The 18,668-nt window shown below is 39.1% G+C and overlaps 1 protein-coding gene across 3 annotated transcripts; it reads left to right on the top strand.

Moving 5' to 3' along the window:
• Positions 1 to 454: 454 nt before the first annotated feature.
• On the top strand, positions 455 to 17,610 carry Zc4h2 (zinc finger C4H2-type containing). Of its 3 annotated transcripts, XM_051141647.1 has the most exons (5): positions 455 to 674; positions 12,279 to 12,450; positions 14,481 to 14,653; positions 15,720 to 15,882; positions 17,210 to 17,610. In XM_051141647.1, exons 1-5 carry the CDS (start codon positions 622 to 624, stop codon positions 17,321 to 17,323), a joined length of 675 nt encoding a protein of 224 aa, XP_050997604.1. In that variant the 5' UTR covers positions 455 to 621; the 3' UTR covers positions 17,324 to 17,610. The 3 variants fall into 3 exon arrangements, with proteins under 3 accessions (XP_050997604.1, XP_050997607.1, XP_050997605.1); XM_051141650.1 differs by lacking the exon at positions 15,720 to 15,882; XM_051141648.1 differs by lacking the exon at positions 17,210 to 17,610 and having other exon boundaries at positions 15,688 to 15,880.
• Positions 17,611 to 18,668: the final 1,058 nt, after the last annotated feature.

Below are 18,668 nucleotides of genomic sequence, written 5' to 3'. Positions count from 1 at the left end.
CCTCCCCACAAGCCCAGTTTCTTGTTTTGAAGATTCCCCTTTCTTCAGTTCACCTCCTTTTCCCAGTATTTTCAGCTCCAGTCTATTTAAATTTCAATGTCAAAGCTACAAATCCCTAAGTAGCAGCGAGAACACTTGACATCTTGGAAGCTAAATCACCTACAGTTTCTCTCCAGCCTAAGGCATTCTTTAATCTATTTGGGGGTGGGTAGCCCTGAGGCCCGAGTCTCGAGATAAAAGATATGCTTCTCATCTTTCTAGTTGCTGTCGAGAAAATTTCCCTCATTTTGCCGCACATTGGTAGGACAAATATCTCCATTCCCGTGCACTATTCATAATCTTTGACACAATTATCTGTGACATATTGATTTAAAGTGCCGCTACAGGAAATGGAACAAGAATGTTTCGCTTGGCCTTCTGGGAGTTGTAGTTCTAGAGACACCCGGGTTGCCTGGCTGGCCCCGGAACTGCGGACTACAGCTCCCAGGCCTTCTCTACACAAGCCCCTACCACATAGGCTCAAAGCCACAAACCAGTAGGAGGTGGCTGTATTGTATCTATTGTATCCCTTGGCTGGTGCATTTTCACAATTCTCTGGACGTGAAATTGAGAGTGAAAGTCATGGCAGATGAACAAGAAATCATGTGCAAATTGGAAAGCATTAAAGAGATCAGGTAAGCCTTTCGCTGCTTAATGCAGCATCCTTCCACCGGCTTCGATCCCCCGCCCCCCACCTTTTCCCCTTTTGCGGGCATCCCTGGGAGCAAAGAGAACTGTTTTTCTGTGGAAACTATCTATTGTTGGACTACTTGCAAAGGGAATCAGTAACGGAAAAGGGGTCCATTCATCACAGACTTGCAGATAAGGTGAAGAATGAGGGGACTAGGGGTAAGTTGAAATCAAGTCTTAAGTCTAGAAGAGTTAGTCGGCAGAAGTAAGTGTGTGTGTGTGTGTGTGTGTGTGTGTGTGTGTGTGTGTGTGTGTGTGTGTGTGTGTGTGTGTGTGTGTCTGACGGAGGAAAGGATGGTGATGTCTTTCCAGATGTAGCTGAGCTAGAATAGACGAAGAGGGACACACCAGGAGCTGGTCACCAGACAACTAACTGCATTCTTTTGGGTACAGAGATAAGAGCAGGCATTCGTGGATGCATTTTTTTTTTTTAATGCTTGTTTAGTATAAGTTGATTTTCGCTTCTTGTTTAAAAAAAAAAAAAAAAGTTGAGAATGATTTTCCCTTCAGCTTCATGCCTCAGAACTTGGGAAAGCCTTTTGAGAGCCAAGCTGAGCTGGCCAGTACCATTCAGTTTGTAACTTTGCTGTGGCTATAGGCTGGGGATGCAGATGAATGTGGAGAGGGAGCTGCTCTTCTTCACCACTTTTTCCTATCCTGGGCTTGGAGGGAGGTTGGGAGCTATGGAAATGTGAACAAGAGCTGGAGGTCTGCCAAACTGGGTCTCGTCACACCTCCAATAGCTTTCTCAGCAGGCAAGTTTGGATGTTCAGTGAACAGTAGTAACTCAGGTGCTCTGTCGCCTTCCCCTGCTCTGCTTATCTCCCTGCATCTGGGGTGTTTTTCTGACAAGTGGAGAAAAAAAAAAGAAAGAAAGAAAATGAGATGTAGAGCATATCTTTTTGAGAAATTAGGCCAAGATATTTAATCCTGACAAGTTGGAGAAGAGCTTGAAGCTCTCTGTGTGGGACCTGCACTTGGTGATGGTAGTGAAGAGCCTTGCTTTCTTCTTCCTCTTGGAGGGATCATGGCTTTCCTTTTACAGAGCAAAGCAAATGATCTAAATAAACTCTCCCTTAAGTTAGAAAATACAAAAACCACAGGAAAAAAACCCATGTATCAACAAGAAGAACAACAAAAGCCATAAATAAAAATGCTAAAGGGGATCTTTAAAACAACCTAAAATTTCAACACATAGATTCAAGATGGAGAAGACAGAAAAAAAAGAGTCAGCTTAAACCTAAAACAAGAGAAATCACTGTGAGATTGTTACTAAATTTTAAAAATTCTCACAGGAGAGGAGAGACAGGACAGAATGAAAAAACAGTTGGAGAAATAAAGACTGATATTGTTCCAAACTGAGGAAAAACAGCTTCCAAGTTCAAGAAGCTCATCAAACAGTAATAGATTAAGCTAAAAGAGATATCCACCAAGGCATATTATAGTCAGTCTTCAGAAAAAGTAGGAAAAAGAAAAAAAAATCTTTAAAGGAAGGCAGCTGACAAGAAGCAATCCCCTAATTGTATCTATGAGGGAAAGATTAGAAAGGCAAATTCCTTAACAGAAAAATAGCAAGGATCTAGTGGATCAAGTGCTGAAGGAAAAGAATTGCCAATGTAGAGTGCAATATGCAGTGATCATATTATACTTCATAACTGAAGACTTTCTTAAATGGTGGAATTGTCAGCAGTGGTACTGTGGAAGGATGACAAAAATATTGAAAATAGAGAAAAAGCAACTTTGTAATACCAGGAAGCACAAACTTAGTAAGCCAAAAACATGATTGAGTTGACTTTTTTCTTTTGAGTTTTTCCTTAATTATGTGTGGTTATTGAAGAATTTTTTTACTTTAATTTTTATTATCATATATTAATGTATAAAAACTTACAGTGACATTTCACATATGTATATAATGTACTTTGATCATATTGACCCCTATTATTCTCTCTTGTTCGCTATCCCGTGTCTTCTCCTTCCCTATCAGACCTCTTGAAGGAAACTTTCTAACATAATTATAACATGCCAGTGTATGTACAGGAATATTTATGATATTTTACAAATAGGGGAATGTAAAGAGAAACAAAATAGATAATGTATTTTACTGAAGTTGGTAGTGTGATCTCAGAAGATACTGATAAATTCTGGATATAAGATATTACTGAAAGCAAACACTAAAATATTATACAAAGAAATATGCACAGAAGTATGAAAAATAAACAAAAATAAATTCTAAAACATATTTAGTTCATCCAAGAAAGGCAGGTTAAAAAGTAAAACCCCAAACCAACCAGCCAAACCACAACAAAAACAAAAAAACATCAAGTGAGCAAACGAACCAACTCCCAAGCAGAATATAAACAGGATATATAAAGGTTAAAATGCAGATGTAGTTTTAACATATGAATGATTCTGTTGTAGATAATGTGGGGCTGGAAAGCTGTTGTAGTGGTTAAAAGTACTAATTCCTCTTGCAGAGGACCTGGGTTCAGTTGTGGCTCACAACTGCTTGTAGCTCCTGTTTCAATGTTCACATCTGGCCTCCATGAGCATTTGCATGATACAACACAGTAAACTCACAAGGTGCACACATATACATCATTACATTTTTTTTTATTATTTTGTGTATATGGGTGTTTTGCCTATATGTATGTCTGTGCACCACATGCGTGCAGTGTCCTTAGAGGACAGAAGAGGAAGTTAGATTCCCCTCAGACTACAGTTAAAGATGGTTATTAGCTGCAATGTAGGTGCTGAGGATGGAATCCTGCTCCTCCAGAATGGCTCCTAACTATTGAGCCATTGCTTCAGCTCTCACATTACAAAGGGGGAAAAAAAAAGCTAAATAATTCAAATACAGCTAAAGAGAGATTTGTAGAATGAATTCCCTAAAACATAATTCAGTTATATACTGTCTATAACAAGTTCACTTAAAAATAATGATATAGGTAGATTATTGGTATAAAAATAATAACCTGCAGCTGGGCGTGGTGGCGCACAACTTTAATCCCAGCACTTGGGAGGCAGAGGCAGGTGGATCGCTGTGAGTTCGAGATCAGCCTGATCTATTAAGCAAGTCTAGGACAGCCAGGGCTGTTACACAGAGAAACCCTGCCTCAAAAAATCAAATAATAATAATAACAACAACAACAACAACCTGCAAACAATAAAAAGAGGACTGTCTCCGTGGGAAAAGTCATTTCCCATGAAAGTCTGGCAGCCCAAGTTTGCTGAATCCCTAAAACCCACATAAAGTTGGAAAAAAAGAATCCCACAAAGTTGTCCTCTGGCTTCTACATGTGCACCGTCGCACAGACACAATCATACATATATCATATGCACACATAAACTGAAACAAAAATCCAATAATTTTAAATTAAAATATATCTAAAGAAACCAAGAAAGAATCCTTTTACCAAGGAAAACAGATTTCAGAATGAACATTTTCCAGTGACAGAAAAATAGACATTATCTAATTAAAAGGGCAATGTATCAAGAACACACAATTCAAAAAAACAAAACAAAACAAAACAAAAACAAAAAAAAAGAACACAATTCTAATTAGCATGTTACAAAGGTGACTTAAATTGAAAAACCGCTTTTTGACAATTTTATAGTAGCATACAGGGGTTAATTCACTTAGTTCCTTAATTTTAAGTGGAGAAAAATCCTATCAATATATGCTTGATGTCTGCATTTCCATAGGTAAGTACATATGGGAGTTACAAGGAAGGAACTGCCAAGAAAAGAAAAAGAGGTCAAGAAAGGAACTAGCATTTATTAAGAACATAGAAACTAAAAAGCTCTTGGATCATTTGATCATTTAATCTTTCTTCTTTCTAAGTGAAAGAATTCTTCCCAGTTTGTACATAAGGCACAGATTCAGAGAGAGAGAGAGAGAGAGCGAGGAGTAGGTGAGCGGAGTGGAGAGAGAGAGAGAGAGAGAGAGAGAGAGAGAGAGAGAGAGAGAGAGAGAGAGAGAGAGAGAGAGAGAGAGAGAGAGAGAGAGAGAGATCAGGCTACCTACGGATGGTTACATAGCTATCAAAGAAAGTTTATCCTCTGTTCACATGGTACATGAATGCAGCGTCATTATCAAGTGTTCTTATAAATGCTGATAACCCAACTAACATTCTATTATTCACAGTTCTCCACCTGTTCTAAATCATGATTACCATTATTTTAAAAGTCTCTTTAAAAGACCAATCTATTTTGTTAAAACATTAATGTGCTTCGACTGAAGTAGGAGCGATGTGGCATTTTTACCTAATGAAGTCAGACTAAGACACACACATAGACACACACAAGAGGGGCAGAGGAGACAGAGCTATAGATAGAAGCATGTATATTTATATGGATTATCACATACAACAAATGCATAATTTGCAATGGGAAAGGTGTTAGGGATGGATTCTCTCATTGCAGTGCATTGCCTGATCATGTGCCTAATAGAACCTTCCCTGTCTTTCAGTGCTTATGCTTCAACAATCAGCTTCCAAATTACACATTGGTCTATTTTTTGTCTTTATTTCCTGGTCTTATAATTGGTGGACAAGGAAAAAAAGGAAAGACAAGAATGAACCAAAACCAAGTGTGATAGAAGACAGGAAAAAAAAAAAAAAAAAAAAAAAGAACAGAGAGCCTTTCACTACCTCATGTGTATGCCAATATACCTTTAACATGTTCTCGTTGCCAATACATACATATTGTGCATGCATGTGCTCACGACACACACACACACACACACACACACACACACACATCTGTCTTTGTTTAAAAACCCCTCATTTTAGAAATATATGAGCTGCTGTTAAGGGATATATCATCCAGGTAAATTCTGTACTGAAAACTCCACCTCATTTTCTCACTGTACACACTCTCCTGAGAAATCTGCCATAAATCCATGGCTTCGTAGATCATCTCCCAAACCTTTACACATAGCATCCATTTTCCAACTTCAGCCCTTCATGTACACCACAATGTACTGAGATTGCCCATCTGGATATGCTACAAATTAAGCTAATCTTTGCCAACCCTTTATGACTCCCCGACTCTCCACTTCTATTTAGCTACTCCCCAGAAAACTCACTTTAATGTTGTTATTCATGTTACATTTGCCTCTTGAACTTGAAAGTCCACATTGGCTTCGTATTTCTACCTTCAACATTTCACTCAAATTCCTGTCCATCTCCACTTACTGCCCATTTCAGGCCGTCATCATCAGTACCCTGAATATTTGCGATACTGTGCTTATTTCTATCTACAGAATTACTTCCCTGTCTCTAGTCTCTCCCCTGTCTTTAATTCAATGCATATTGCTATATGAACAACCTTCCTAAAATATGCATGATGTTTCCCCCCAAACACCCCACTGATTTACCTTTTTGGATAGCAGTATTTTGAAAATATTGGTCGTTACCTCTGGTGACTTGGCTTGCATATAGTTTTAATCAGTTGCTACTATTATTTTTAATTTTGATTTAAAAGATAGATTAACAATATACATTGCTTAATAGGTAGTAGGCATAACTTTGGGAAGACATTGTTTTTGTTAGTTTCATGTGCATGCAGCGGCGCGCACGCGCGTGCGCATGTGTGTGTATATATTTGTGTATTTGCTTATGATGTGAAACTCACTTTTTCCCCTAAGGAACAATAATATTATTCTGTTTATCTGCCAGACATAAATTTTCCTATCATTGTTACTATGACATTTATAACTGTACCACCTTTTATCCCACACTTTCTCCAATGCTCCAGATCAAAGGAATCAGTTTGCCTAAGCTACAAAGATATGTTATGATATTCAACATAGCCTGTTTTGTGATGCAGCTTTTAATTTACGTGTCCTCTGTCTTAATTAGGGTTTCTATTATTGGGATTAAAAAAAAAACATGTTGCAGACTGTCTGGATGAGACCTGATAGGCTGTGGTCAAATGGTGGGGGAGGAGGAGCATACCTGTCAGAGGTCTAGTGGAGGGGAATAGGGCAGATAAGGGGAGGGGGGAACAGGAAGATAAGAGCAAGGGGATTACAATCTGGATGTAATGTGAATACATTATAATTAAAAAAAAAACCTGAACAACACCAAAAAAAAAAAAAAAAAAAAAAAAAAAACCTCCATCATGACCAAAAGCAACTTAGGGAGGGAAGGGGTGATTTGCCGACACTTACAGGTGACAGGCCATCACTGATATTAGTCAAGGCAGGAACCTGGCGGCAATAAGTGGGGAAACCATGGAGGAGTGCTGCTTACTGGATTTCCCTCATGGCTTACTCAACCTGCTTCCTTATAGCACCTGAGACCACCAGCCCAGGGCTTGTCCTAGACAGCACACATGTTCTCCATCTGCTTGTTTACTCCACCCCTCTAATATCATCCTTCAGCTAGTGCTCAATACTCAGCTGACAACTGTTTTAGCCCCAAGGTTCAGACAAGATCAAGTCCATGATAGTTTGGGCCTCTGAGACTTAAAGTCAACCCAAACAGTAGTGACCATGGGAGAAAGAAGAAGAAGAAGGAGTTGGAACTTGGAACTGAGCTGCAACAGTCTTTAAATTAATGCTATTTTGCTTTTCTCTTAATAGCTGTTTTTCCCCCAGATAATCCAATTAACTTTAAATACAGAACAGTTGGTATTTGAATAATGTTACCTGAGTGGAAGAAGCAAGAAAAGCTGACTTAAAAAAAAATTCACCCAGAAGAAGGACAGCAGGTAGCCAAGAAGAGACTTGATACCCTATGAGAATATATAGGGGGAGGTAATCCCCCTCAGGAACAGTCATAGGGGAGGGGAATAATGGGAAAATGGGGCGGGGAGGAATGGGAGGATACAAGGGATGGGATAAACATTGAGATGTAACAAGAATAAATTAATAAAAAAAAAGAAAAAAAATCCACCCAGTGTCATTCATAGAACATGTGCATTAAGCCATACACAAGCTGGGGTATTGAGTGGAGGCTTATCACTGAGATTGAATTGAATCTGATCTGAGGTATCTACTAATTTTCATTTGGTTTCTTTCCTGCGTTTCAGACTCAAATATCCAACTGAACACTGACCCATCACTTTTGCTTCTCATACAAGCACCAACAGAATTCTTTACCCAATCATACTACAAGCATCCTCTTTAATCTGTTTCTCCTATTGCAGCAAATGCCACTACCAATCTTCACATCCTTTACTGCTATGGAGTCTGTGATAATTCATATCCAAAGCTTTAGCATACTGCACTGAAACTTGAACATGCATAATGTTTTACCCAGAGGCCTGCTTAATTATAGGCTCTTCAGACTCATCTGCAAGGCCTCTGACTTAGTACTTATTAAACCAAGATGGAGAATGTATATTTCTAACAGGTTCCCAACTGATCGTGTTGGTTTTGGTCCAGTTCTTGAAGAGCCACACTAGTAAGGCCTTCACATTATACCATTAAAATATGATCCGAGTCTCATTTCCACTGGTCAGTTTCTAGTCACTTGGTTATCTCAACCTGGGGTCCTATAGGTTGTAGGTGTCCTACCCCTGCTTTTTGAGTGAGCACTGGTTTTGAGTTGTTATGAAATTTGTCACAGGGGAGCCCATGCAGTTTCTACAAGTAATAGATAAACCATGTCTCTAAGATGCTATTTCTCCTTTCATAATAGGCCCAAAGAAGTCATTCTGGAGAAAGTGGCCAGCTAAAGGCTTTTTTCTTGGAAAGCATTTCCTCTTTCTGTATTTATATCTGGAGAATGTATAATTTAGGAGGATTAGGAAGCTAATTTTAAAAGTTTTATGTAAGGATTTGTTTCTTGGTACTGCGGGGAGCAGTTTTCCTGGCCATGCTCTGGCCTTATCAGCTGTCCTTTAGTCTTTGGGGGAGGATCTCATTAGGAGATTCCTTTAAGGACTTGGGTGGTTTCCTCATCTGTAAGGCCAGTTAGTCCAAAGACATCTCACATAGCCATCCAGCTCAAGATTCTAAAGAGGTCCATGATATTCCTTATTTTACCCTGAAAATTGGTGAGTCATCCAGGACCAGAATGCACCCCACTGCCTTATGGTCCATGAGTTTACACATAGGAAGATGACTAGCTTCATAGTACTAGGTTTTCTTCTTTCTGCATATATGACCCAGACAACTCATTTTACCCATATCAGTCTCAAAATTTTGTCTTTACAAATGAAACTCAATATACGTATGTGGGAGGGTCTTGTGAGCATGACATTTCATAGCATGTAATGTTCCTAGAGCAGTCGCTAGACTGTAGTAAGCTCTACAAATGTAATATCTATTACAATTGATCAAAGCTGTTATAAAATAACTCATTTTATGGTATCGGGAATAGAACCCTGGGCTCATATATGTTAGGCTCTATCACTCTATAACTCTATTACTAAGTTAGGTGATATGTTTCTTAACACATGTTTCCTTCTAACGCAACACAGATTCCTACCACTTCATTTGTATTCGTTTTCATTTTCATTTAATTCCTGGAATTAAATTTTTTTCCTGGTTTATTCTTTGGCCCATTGATCATTCAGTAAAGTGTTATTCAGTCTACATAAGGTTGTGTAATTACTGCCAATTTGTTTGCTGTTGATTTCAAGCTTTATTCAAGCTTTATAGGCTCTATAGAATTATTAAATTTTTCCTTGTTAAAATCTGTTTTGTTTCCCAGTATGTGGTCTGTTTTTAGAGAAGCTTCCATGGGGTACTAAGTAAAGTGTATATTCTTTGGTATTTGCGTGGAATATTCTGTAGATGTGTTAGGCCTATTTGATGTTGATGCCACTTAATTCTGGTGTGTTACTGTTTATATTTTGTCTTTTGTCCTGACTATTGGAGGAAATGGGGCAATAAATGTATCTACTACTCCTGAGTTGAAGCTAATTTTTATCTTGAAGTGCAGTAATCCCCTTTTTATGTAATTGGTTGCACAATAGTTTGTCATATTTTTTGAGACTATAATATAATTACACTATTTCCCCCTTCCCTTCCTCTAACCCTTCTCATGTACCCTGCCCTTGCTCTCATTCAAGGCTTATTTTCTTTAATTGTTGTTACACTGTGCATGTGTGTATTACATATTATAATGTGATATATATATGTATATATGTATATATGTGTGTGTCTGTGTATATGTACATATATAAGTATTTGCATATTTCTAAACTTATAAATAGAACTTTCTCAGTCTATATAATGTTACTTTTATGTGTATGATTTCAGGGGCGCCCACTGGGTACTGGATAATCTTCCCTGGGGAGGGCTATTTCTCCTCCTTTCAGCATTTCTTCACTGCCTGTAGTTCTTTGTCTAGGCTTGAGGTATTGTGAGATTTCCCCCATTCATGTTTGCATGTCTGTTGGTATCATCCTTGTTCACGTCATGTTTTAGCAGCCATGTCTGTGAGATTTCGTGATTGTAGCTTCTCTAACATTTCTAGAAGACACAATTTGACAGCAACCTTCCCGTTTCTTTAGCTCTTACCCCTGACCCCAAAATCATCTGCAATGATCCCTGAACCTTCAGTGGAGGAGTTGTATTGTAGATAGGACTGAGCTCTGCATGCTGAATTTTGATCAGTCCTGGTTTTCTATAAATGGTCTTTGTCTGTTGCAATGAGAAATTTCCTTGAGTGGTGAGAACTATACTTATCTGTGTGTATAAGGATAAATATTTAGAATGTAGTTAAGGATAATATTGGTTTATGTAATTGGTGGTTGTAGATTCTTCTCCAATAGCCATGGCTTCACTAGCATGGAGTAATTAACTAGATTTCCAGTATCATGGAAAACCAGAGGCATGGTTATCTTCTTATTGAGTGAGTCTTAAGTCCAATTTGAGAGCTGTTGGTTACCATCAAGTTATACATGCCACTCTGTTGAAGGAGATAATTATGGCTGAACTATTGGGTAGATTTGGGGAGTTGAGCAGTCAACTATAATTTGTTGACTGCTCATCATGTGCCACATAGCTTGGGAATTTACATTTGTTAACTCATTTAATCCTTACCACGTGACATATGAGGTAGGTGATGTTATTTCCACATGAGGATTGAGTAAATCAAAGATGAGAGAATTAAGATAATCAGATAATCCCACTTGATATTTAAAAGTGTAAGAATCCCCTTCCAGCTGAGGAGGAAGGATTTAACTCATTCCAGCTTGTCAGCTGTGTATTGGTCTCTGCCAAAATCCTTATATTCATCTAAGCCCCTCTCCCTCTTTCAGTAGGTGGTTCTGCCATGCTAATCTGTCCTTATTATTCCTTTAAAAGTTGTGTCTTTCTGCTCTAAGGTCTTCATTCATGATGTTCTCCCTACTTGGACTGATTTCCCTAGTCTCTCTGTACTCACTGACAGAGGATAAGTGTTCAGTAAATACTTGTTGGATGTGTGTGTGTGTGTGTGTGTGTGTGTTTGTGTGTGTGTGTGTGTGTGAGAGAGAGAGAGAGAGAGTGCACATGAGCACACATGTGTACTCATGTTTGCACTACTTAGTGCATATTCATTAAATATAGTTAAATGTAAATTTAATTGTTATTATACGAAGGCAAAAAATCTAGTAAAGGGAAAAACCAGCATGTATGCCCAGGTATGAGTTTAAAGTACATAGTGTTTCATGACATGTCTCTGCCTGCACAAATGGGTAGCCTGCACTGTGATGGCTAAATAAATCAAGATAAGCTGCTGCTCTGAATATCAGTTTCCCATTTCTAAAAGTGGGGTAGAAATAGACAAAGTTCCAGCTGGGTGTGGTGACGCACGCCTGTAATCTCAGCACTCTGGAGGCAGAGGCAGGTGGATCTCTGTGAGTTCAAGGTCAGCCTGGTCTACAAAAGCAAGTCCAGGACAGTCAAAGCTACACAGAGAAACCATGTCTTGAAAAAAACAGAAAAAAAAAAAAAAAAAAAAAAGAAATAGACAAAATCCCAGGTGTTCTGTTTGTAATCTAAAAAAGGTTGAGAACAGAAGTCTAGACAAAAAGGGGTTTAAATAAATGCTTTTCCAATAAAACTAAATATTGTTCCTCTGTAGAACAAGTCAACAGCTACATCAGGAGTTCTACATATGCCTGGTAACTTGACTCAAAGGTAATGTAAGGCAGTGTGTAATATGCAGGTATTGTAGTTAGTTTTGCATCATTATATTAATGTTCCTGGCATGAGCAACACAAAGGGAAATTTTATATTAGCAGCTGTGCTGTATGGTATGAGAGCCATTAGCCAAATGTTGAAAGTTAAATAAAATTTATAACTCAATCCTTTACAGTAGCCACATTTCATGTTCACTGGTTGTCTCTAACTGTGAGAGGAAGGGTTAGAAAAATGGCTTAGAAGAAAAAAACCTAATCCCAGCACTTGGGAGGCAGAGGCAGGTGGATCACTGTGAGGTCGAGGCCAGCCTGGTCTACAAAGTGAGTCTAGGACAGCCAGCGATACACAGAGAAACCCTGTCTCGAAAAACCAAAAAAAAAAAAAAAAAAAAAACCTAACTCTGCTTTCCATTTCTTTCTTCCTCCACTCTCCTATTCGCCTGCTTCCTACTTTTGAGAAATTTCAGGAACAAGACTCTGCAGATGGAAAAGATCAAGGCTCGCTTGAAGGCTGAGTTCGAAGCTCTGGAGTCAGAAGAGAGGCATCTGAAAGAATACAAACAGGAGATGGATCTCCTGCTGCAGGAGAAGATGGCCCATGTGGAGGAGCTCCGACTGATCCATGCTGATATCAATGTGGTATGTGGCTGGTTGCCTGGAGCCCATCTCTGGGCCCATTAAGGATGAGGAAGTACGGAATGTTGTTACTTTTTATTTAGATGTGACAGTAGCCAGCTCAGAGGAGAAGGTATCAAGCTACTGTGGAGCAGAAAGTGCCAGGAGTTCTGAGGCCAGATCTAGTTATGTCCTTTCGGAGCATCATATTTTCTCCCTGTATTATGAAAGAGGTTAATTGACCTTCAAGGGGTCATTCAGTTCTGACATGTTCACATTCTGGAAGCCTGCAGCTTAAGAAGTAGCCAAGGAAAAGTGGACTAGATTCCTGCCTCTTGAAAGGAGAGCTTAGCATGCTCAAAAGCTTTCCACTAGACCAAATGAATCATCTTTGTCTGCTTACCAAAGTGGGGCTGTCTCATTAGATGGCCATTTGGAAGCTCTTGAAACATTGGGAACAAACTGCTGAGTTGACAAACGTCCCTTGTTTGGTGTTATTGGTGAGGAGTCTGGGCTTCTGCACTGCTTATTCCTTGATCAAGAAGAGAAAAGTGTTTACCTGTCAGGTCCTTTTTAATCCTTACAGTCTATGACAGTAACTTTAAAAATTCACTTTTGATGGGGCTGAGTTTCTATTCTTGGGAAACTCATCTCTGTGGGATTACTCATTTTCAGAATATTGTCAGGCCTAGAAACTTTTAAAAAATATGTAAATGACGCTTCCATAATAGATCCTTGGGGTTTTGTGTGCTAGTGAGCACAAGATTCTGGGTCTCCGGAGGGACCCGTAGACTTTCCTGCAAGCTAAATGATGGTATAGAACCAATAGAATGAGTAATGTGTTTTTTTTATTTATTTGTATTAAATATTTTCACATATACATTTATATTATGATGCGCGCACGCATGCACACACACACACACACACACACACACACACACACACACACATTAAACTACCTATAGCAGGAAGAACCACGAAACAGGAATTATATCAATGTTACATTCTTAGTGTTTTGGCTATTTATATTTGGCAGCCTTGAAGAAAACATTTTTCCTATCTCGGTGAGTCTAAAATTCTGAATGCAAATCAATATCTATCATATCTCATCATTATCAACTTAAAACATCTATCTAGATTTAAAAAAGATCTCTGAGACTCCAGCCCACAGATCCCACACTCGACCACCATGGTCAGCTGGAGAGCCTATGAGAACACAAATTGTTGAACTTTACTCCAGAGTTTCTAGTTATGTGTGTGTGTGTGTGTGTGTGTGTGTGTGTGTGTGTGTGTGTGTGTATTAGGTAAGGGCTTGAGAATTTAAAATTCTTAGCGCATAAATGCTAATGCTGCTGCTGCAGCTGCTGGTGAGGGGGATGGAGTGGTGGAGTAGAAGTGTGGGAACCACATTTTGAAAACAATTGACTTAGAAAAAAATGTAACTGGCCTGGAGGACACAAGTCGCCTTCTTTTTTTCCTCTTTCAGATAGTTTCTCTGTGTGTAGACCTGGCTATCCTGGAACTCACTCTGTAGACCAGGCTGGCCTCGAACTTACAAAGATCCATCTGCCTCTGCCTCCCATATGCTAGAATTAAAGGCATGTACCACCACTGCCCGGCTAGGTCATCGGTTTTTGTGTAGGTTTTGCCCCTAAGAAGTATTTCCCTAAATAAATCTCTGAGCTTCTGCTCACTAACCTCTACCAGCAATTCTGAGGTGAACTAGATGGTCTCTAAAGGCAATTCCAGCTATGAGATGTTACTAATTTGAGTAATTTAACCAGCATTTTATGAGCTTTTACTCCTATAGTTCATTCGTATATTAAGTGCTTTGCATGAATTTGATCATTGAACCTTTATTGAGACTACATGGGGTATGCACTATTAAACTTTCACTATTATAGTGAACTGAGGATTGAGTGTATAGAAATGACAGCTAGAGGACTTGGCCATAGATTTGTCTCTCTCTGAATTCTGTGCTATTATCCATTCAGTTATAAAGCCTCTTGAGAACTTTGTGATCCTTTCTGTTTCTACCTTGTTCTATTCTCCAGATGGAGAACACCATTAAACAGTCTGAAAATGACTTAAACAAGCTGTTAGAATCAACCCGGAGGCTTCATGATGAGTATAAGCCACTGAAAGAACATGTGGATGCCCTGCGCATGACCTTGGGCCTGCAGAGGCTTCCTGACTTATGTGAAGAGGAAGAGAAACTCTCCTTGGAGTAAGATGCCTGCCATTGACCCCAAAATAACACATTGTAGCAGAAGGAGGGTGGGGTGGTGGTGGGGGGGGGGGGGTTGCAACATGGATATATACATAAAGCTCGACCTGAAAGTCAGAATACATAGACCTATTCTTAGGCATTTCAGTGGATAATTCCTTGCATAGCCTTCTGCAAGTCTCTAAGCTGACATGTTCTATAAGAAAAATGATGAGATGGAGATTGACAGGCAACTCTTTAAAAGACTTGGTACAATTTTTGACAATATAAGAATTTTATCTACGCACTGGTATGATGGCTCAGGGAGTAAAAGGGCTTTCTACCAAGCCTATGGACCTGAGTTCTGTCCCTGAGACCCACGTGGTGGAAGGAGGGAACGAACTCCAAGCTGTCCTATGACTTCCACACAGACACTGTAGCATTATGTACCTGCATATACACATACATACACACACACACATGCACAAATAAATACATCTAATATAACATTTAAAAATAACTTACCTATGAATTTTAAGAGGTCACTTGCCAAGCTAGGGCCTACAGGAGTATACAGAAACCCTTGAAAACATGAAATGATACACTTCCATGTTCTCCAGGACCTACTCTGTCCTTTAATATCAAGACTCAGAGTAAAACACTAGGCTCATTTTAAAGAGAGGAAGACAGTTCAGCCCAACAGAGAAAGTGTATCTTAAAGGTATAGCTGGTTGCCTATAAAAGTAGTGAGCTTCCTGTTCCTAGAAGGATACAAATATAGGCCTGGGAATACATAATAAAACATTGCAAATGGCCATCAAATAGATAATCAGTCTAAATATCTTGTTAGCCCTGAGATTTTCTGATCATCTATAACCTGACAAAGTTAAGAAGCAAAATGTTGTCTACTGTTTCTACTGATAATGTGTCTTATATTAAGGGGAAAGAGCCATGTGCTGTGGGGAGGGCACTACCTTCCTAGAGAGGCCCCTAGTATAATTTTTGGTTCTGTAGCTTAGAGATTTTCAGAGGGGCAGGGTTCTTCTTGCTTGTAGAATGATCCAGCCAATGTCTTTCATCCCCCAAGTTACTTTGAGAAGCAGAAAGCAGAATGGCAGACAGAACCTCAAGAACCCCCTATTCCCGAATCCCTTGCTGCTGCAGCTGCTGCTGCCCAACAACTCCAAGTGGCCAGGAAGCAGGACACACGGCAGACAGCCACCTTCAGACAGCAGCCCCCACCTATGAAGGTGAGTAAGCTAGACTGGACCATGGAGGGAGCAAAGCATTCTGCAGTAGGAGGCTGATGCTGCGCTGTCTGAAGCTGTGGCCTTATTTACTTTACTTTAGGTCTTACTTAAACATTGTTTGACTGGGACACAAAGAATGGGGTTCTATGTTAAATCTATGTTGCTCTTGTTGCTGTATATTACCAGAGAGATTAAAATATAGGGAGCTTGGCAAGCTCTGCTAAAATACAATTCACTAAAGGTTAGAAAGATAGTCTTTATACAAATATATAGTGAACATATCTCATTCGTGAGGGATTCAGCAGAATCACAAGGCAGGTTCTAAGTACATTTGATGGACATGGTCGGAAAAAAATGAAATAAACTTGAAAATTTTTGTACAGAAATTATTTACGTCTTATAGATACATAAATGAATGACTTTTATGATTATGTTTTCTTACTAATGGAATTAATTTGCAGTTTTACTAGGCTAAAACTATTTGTGAGTTATCAGTGTAATATCACAGAACCAGGCCAATAGTAAATAGTCAAACAGACATTCTACTCAAGTGGTTGCCCAGTAGACCATAACCTATTGGTAAAGCCTGGCTTGCTATATATTTTCATTGAAGTCACCTGGCACACACATATGCCAGGTGATTTATGTATTATATCTTAACATAAAGTTGAATAATTGCAACAAACCAATTAATGTGAAAAATCTAATATATTTATGAGCCACCACATGGCTCAGGATCTAAAATAATTTACCATGTAAACTTGATGGTCTAGATTTGATCTCTAAATCCCATGGTGGATGGAAAGAAAAGTCCTCAGATATGCACACATGTTCTCTGGCATGTTCCCACATCCTCTCTCTCTCTCTCTCTCTCTCTCTCTCTCTCTCTCTCTCTCTCTCTTACACACACACACACACACACACACACACACACGTGCATTTTCATACACAGATCCACAAATTTTTAATTAAAAATATTTTTTGAAGTCTAAATATTCACTGCCTTGGTTATTATAGAAAATTCTTTCTGATTTATCCTGTCCAAGAAAAAAATCAATAGTACATGGGTTAACTTGTTAGGAATAATGTTATGATATAATGCTGCATAGATATATAGTTCTTATTTTATGTCCAAGTTTTACCTTCATTTTTCTATACTTGTCTCTGTGTTGTATCCTTTACACCTAAGTTCTATGGCTTCTAAGAACCCTGAATCTTACCAATGTAAAAGTATAATTGTTTTCTGGGCCCCTGAGTATCAGCCATCTGAACCATTGCTTAGAAGAATCTGACGACTGACTTCATTTATCCTGTCTACCCCCACCAGGCCTGTTTGTCATGTCACCAACAGATTCATCGAAATGCACCTATATGCCCTCTGTGCAAAGCTAAGAGTCGGTCACGGAACCCCAAAAAGCCAAAACGGAAGCAAGATGAATGAAGAGAAGGTGAAGGGGACCTTCTGTTGATCATAAACCCTCCCCTTGGCCAGAGTGATAGATGTCATGATTTTTTAAAATATCCCGCCCTTACCCCTACTGAGTCTTCTATTTAAGTCTTCTATTCGCTGGAAGAATAACTCCTCTCTCTTTGCTCTTAGTTCTTTCTGCTCTTGGAAGTTCTGGTTTAAGAGCTGTGGTTTGGGTGTTACTGACTGAGTCTCATAAACCCTCTTTCCTCTCCCACTCACATTTCAAATACTGCCCTAGGTAGGAACTGAGTAAGGGATAAAAGACCCCAGCTGACTCTTTCTTTTTTTCCTGAGGACTGGAGCCTAATGAGCTGTAGAGTGTAAGGCCAGAATGAGATCTACGTCTTGTTTTAGGAAAAGGCCTCAGCCATTTCCTTCCCTCTATTTTTGCCTTAGGCTCTGAAGGGACAACAACGTTATTTTTGCTGAACTTCTCAATGGGCTGAATGCATGTATCTCCCCAATATTCGGGTCATCATTAAAGCCCAGGGTAACTTAGACCAGTGTTTCTTCGTATATTAACTTGGTGTTATGCTCTAATTCCATCCAAGTCTTCCAGTTTTACTGAAATTCTTACATAGCAGGCTGGGCATCTTGAGATTCCCAAGATCTTTGGGTCTTTCCCCATACTTCTAGTCTTTGCAAACCAGTAGACTTCCCCCACAGTGAAATTAGAGAGCCAGACCCATGCTACAAGTCTCACCTAGTTTACTACTTAAAATGCTAGGTCTTATTATTATGGTATAGGAATATCCTTGGGCTGAGGAACCCTAAGCTGACTTTAGCTTTGGATTTTGTTCAAAAACCATTGCATTACTCTAATATGTGCTCAGTGGTCTACCATTGTGAGGACAGAAGTGGACATGAATGCTAATCATTTTATACATGTGAGTAGGACTTTGTTTTTCTATTCTCTCCTCCTTTTGAGTCCATCTTCTGTAAGGTAGCTTCAGTTAAGGACAGTTATTGGTCACTATTTTTCTGTGGGTTATGTAGGTGACCTTTCTTCCCCCAAAAGAAAAGTCACTAAGCTCCTCAAGTCCCACAGCTCACTTCTTTATCAAAGCTAAACCTCCTAATCATGTTACTCTCAGACCTGTGGCATGAAGTCAGGGCTGACTGATCAAAAAGACTTAGCTTTAGGTCTCTATCTCTGGCTGGGGAGAACAGGGAGATATTTATCCTATTTTTCTTTAACTTCTTGTTTTGTGTTACCATGATATGTGCTCAAAGCATCAAAAATTCCTCTGCCTTTTGAAAGTAAAAGTGTTATGATATTATTTCATAAATCCTTTTAAATAAATGTTCATTTGTT

The sequence above is a fragment of the Acomys russatus genome, chromosome X (genome assembly GCF_903995435.1).
Source record: "Acomys russatus chromosome X, mAcoRus1.1, whole genome shotgun sequence".
NCBI classification, from domain to species: Eukaryota; Metazoa; Chordata; class Mammalia; order Rodentia; family Muridae; genus Acomys; species Acomys russatus.
The sequence above is the reverse complement of the archived record's forward strand: the minus strand, read 5'-3'. Positions and strand labels throughout refer to the sequence as shown.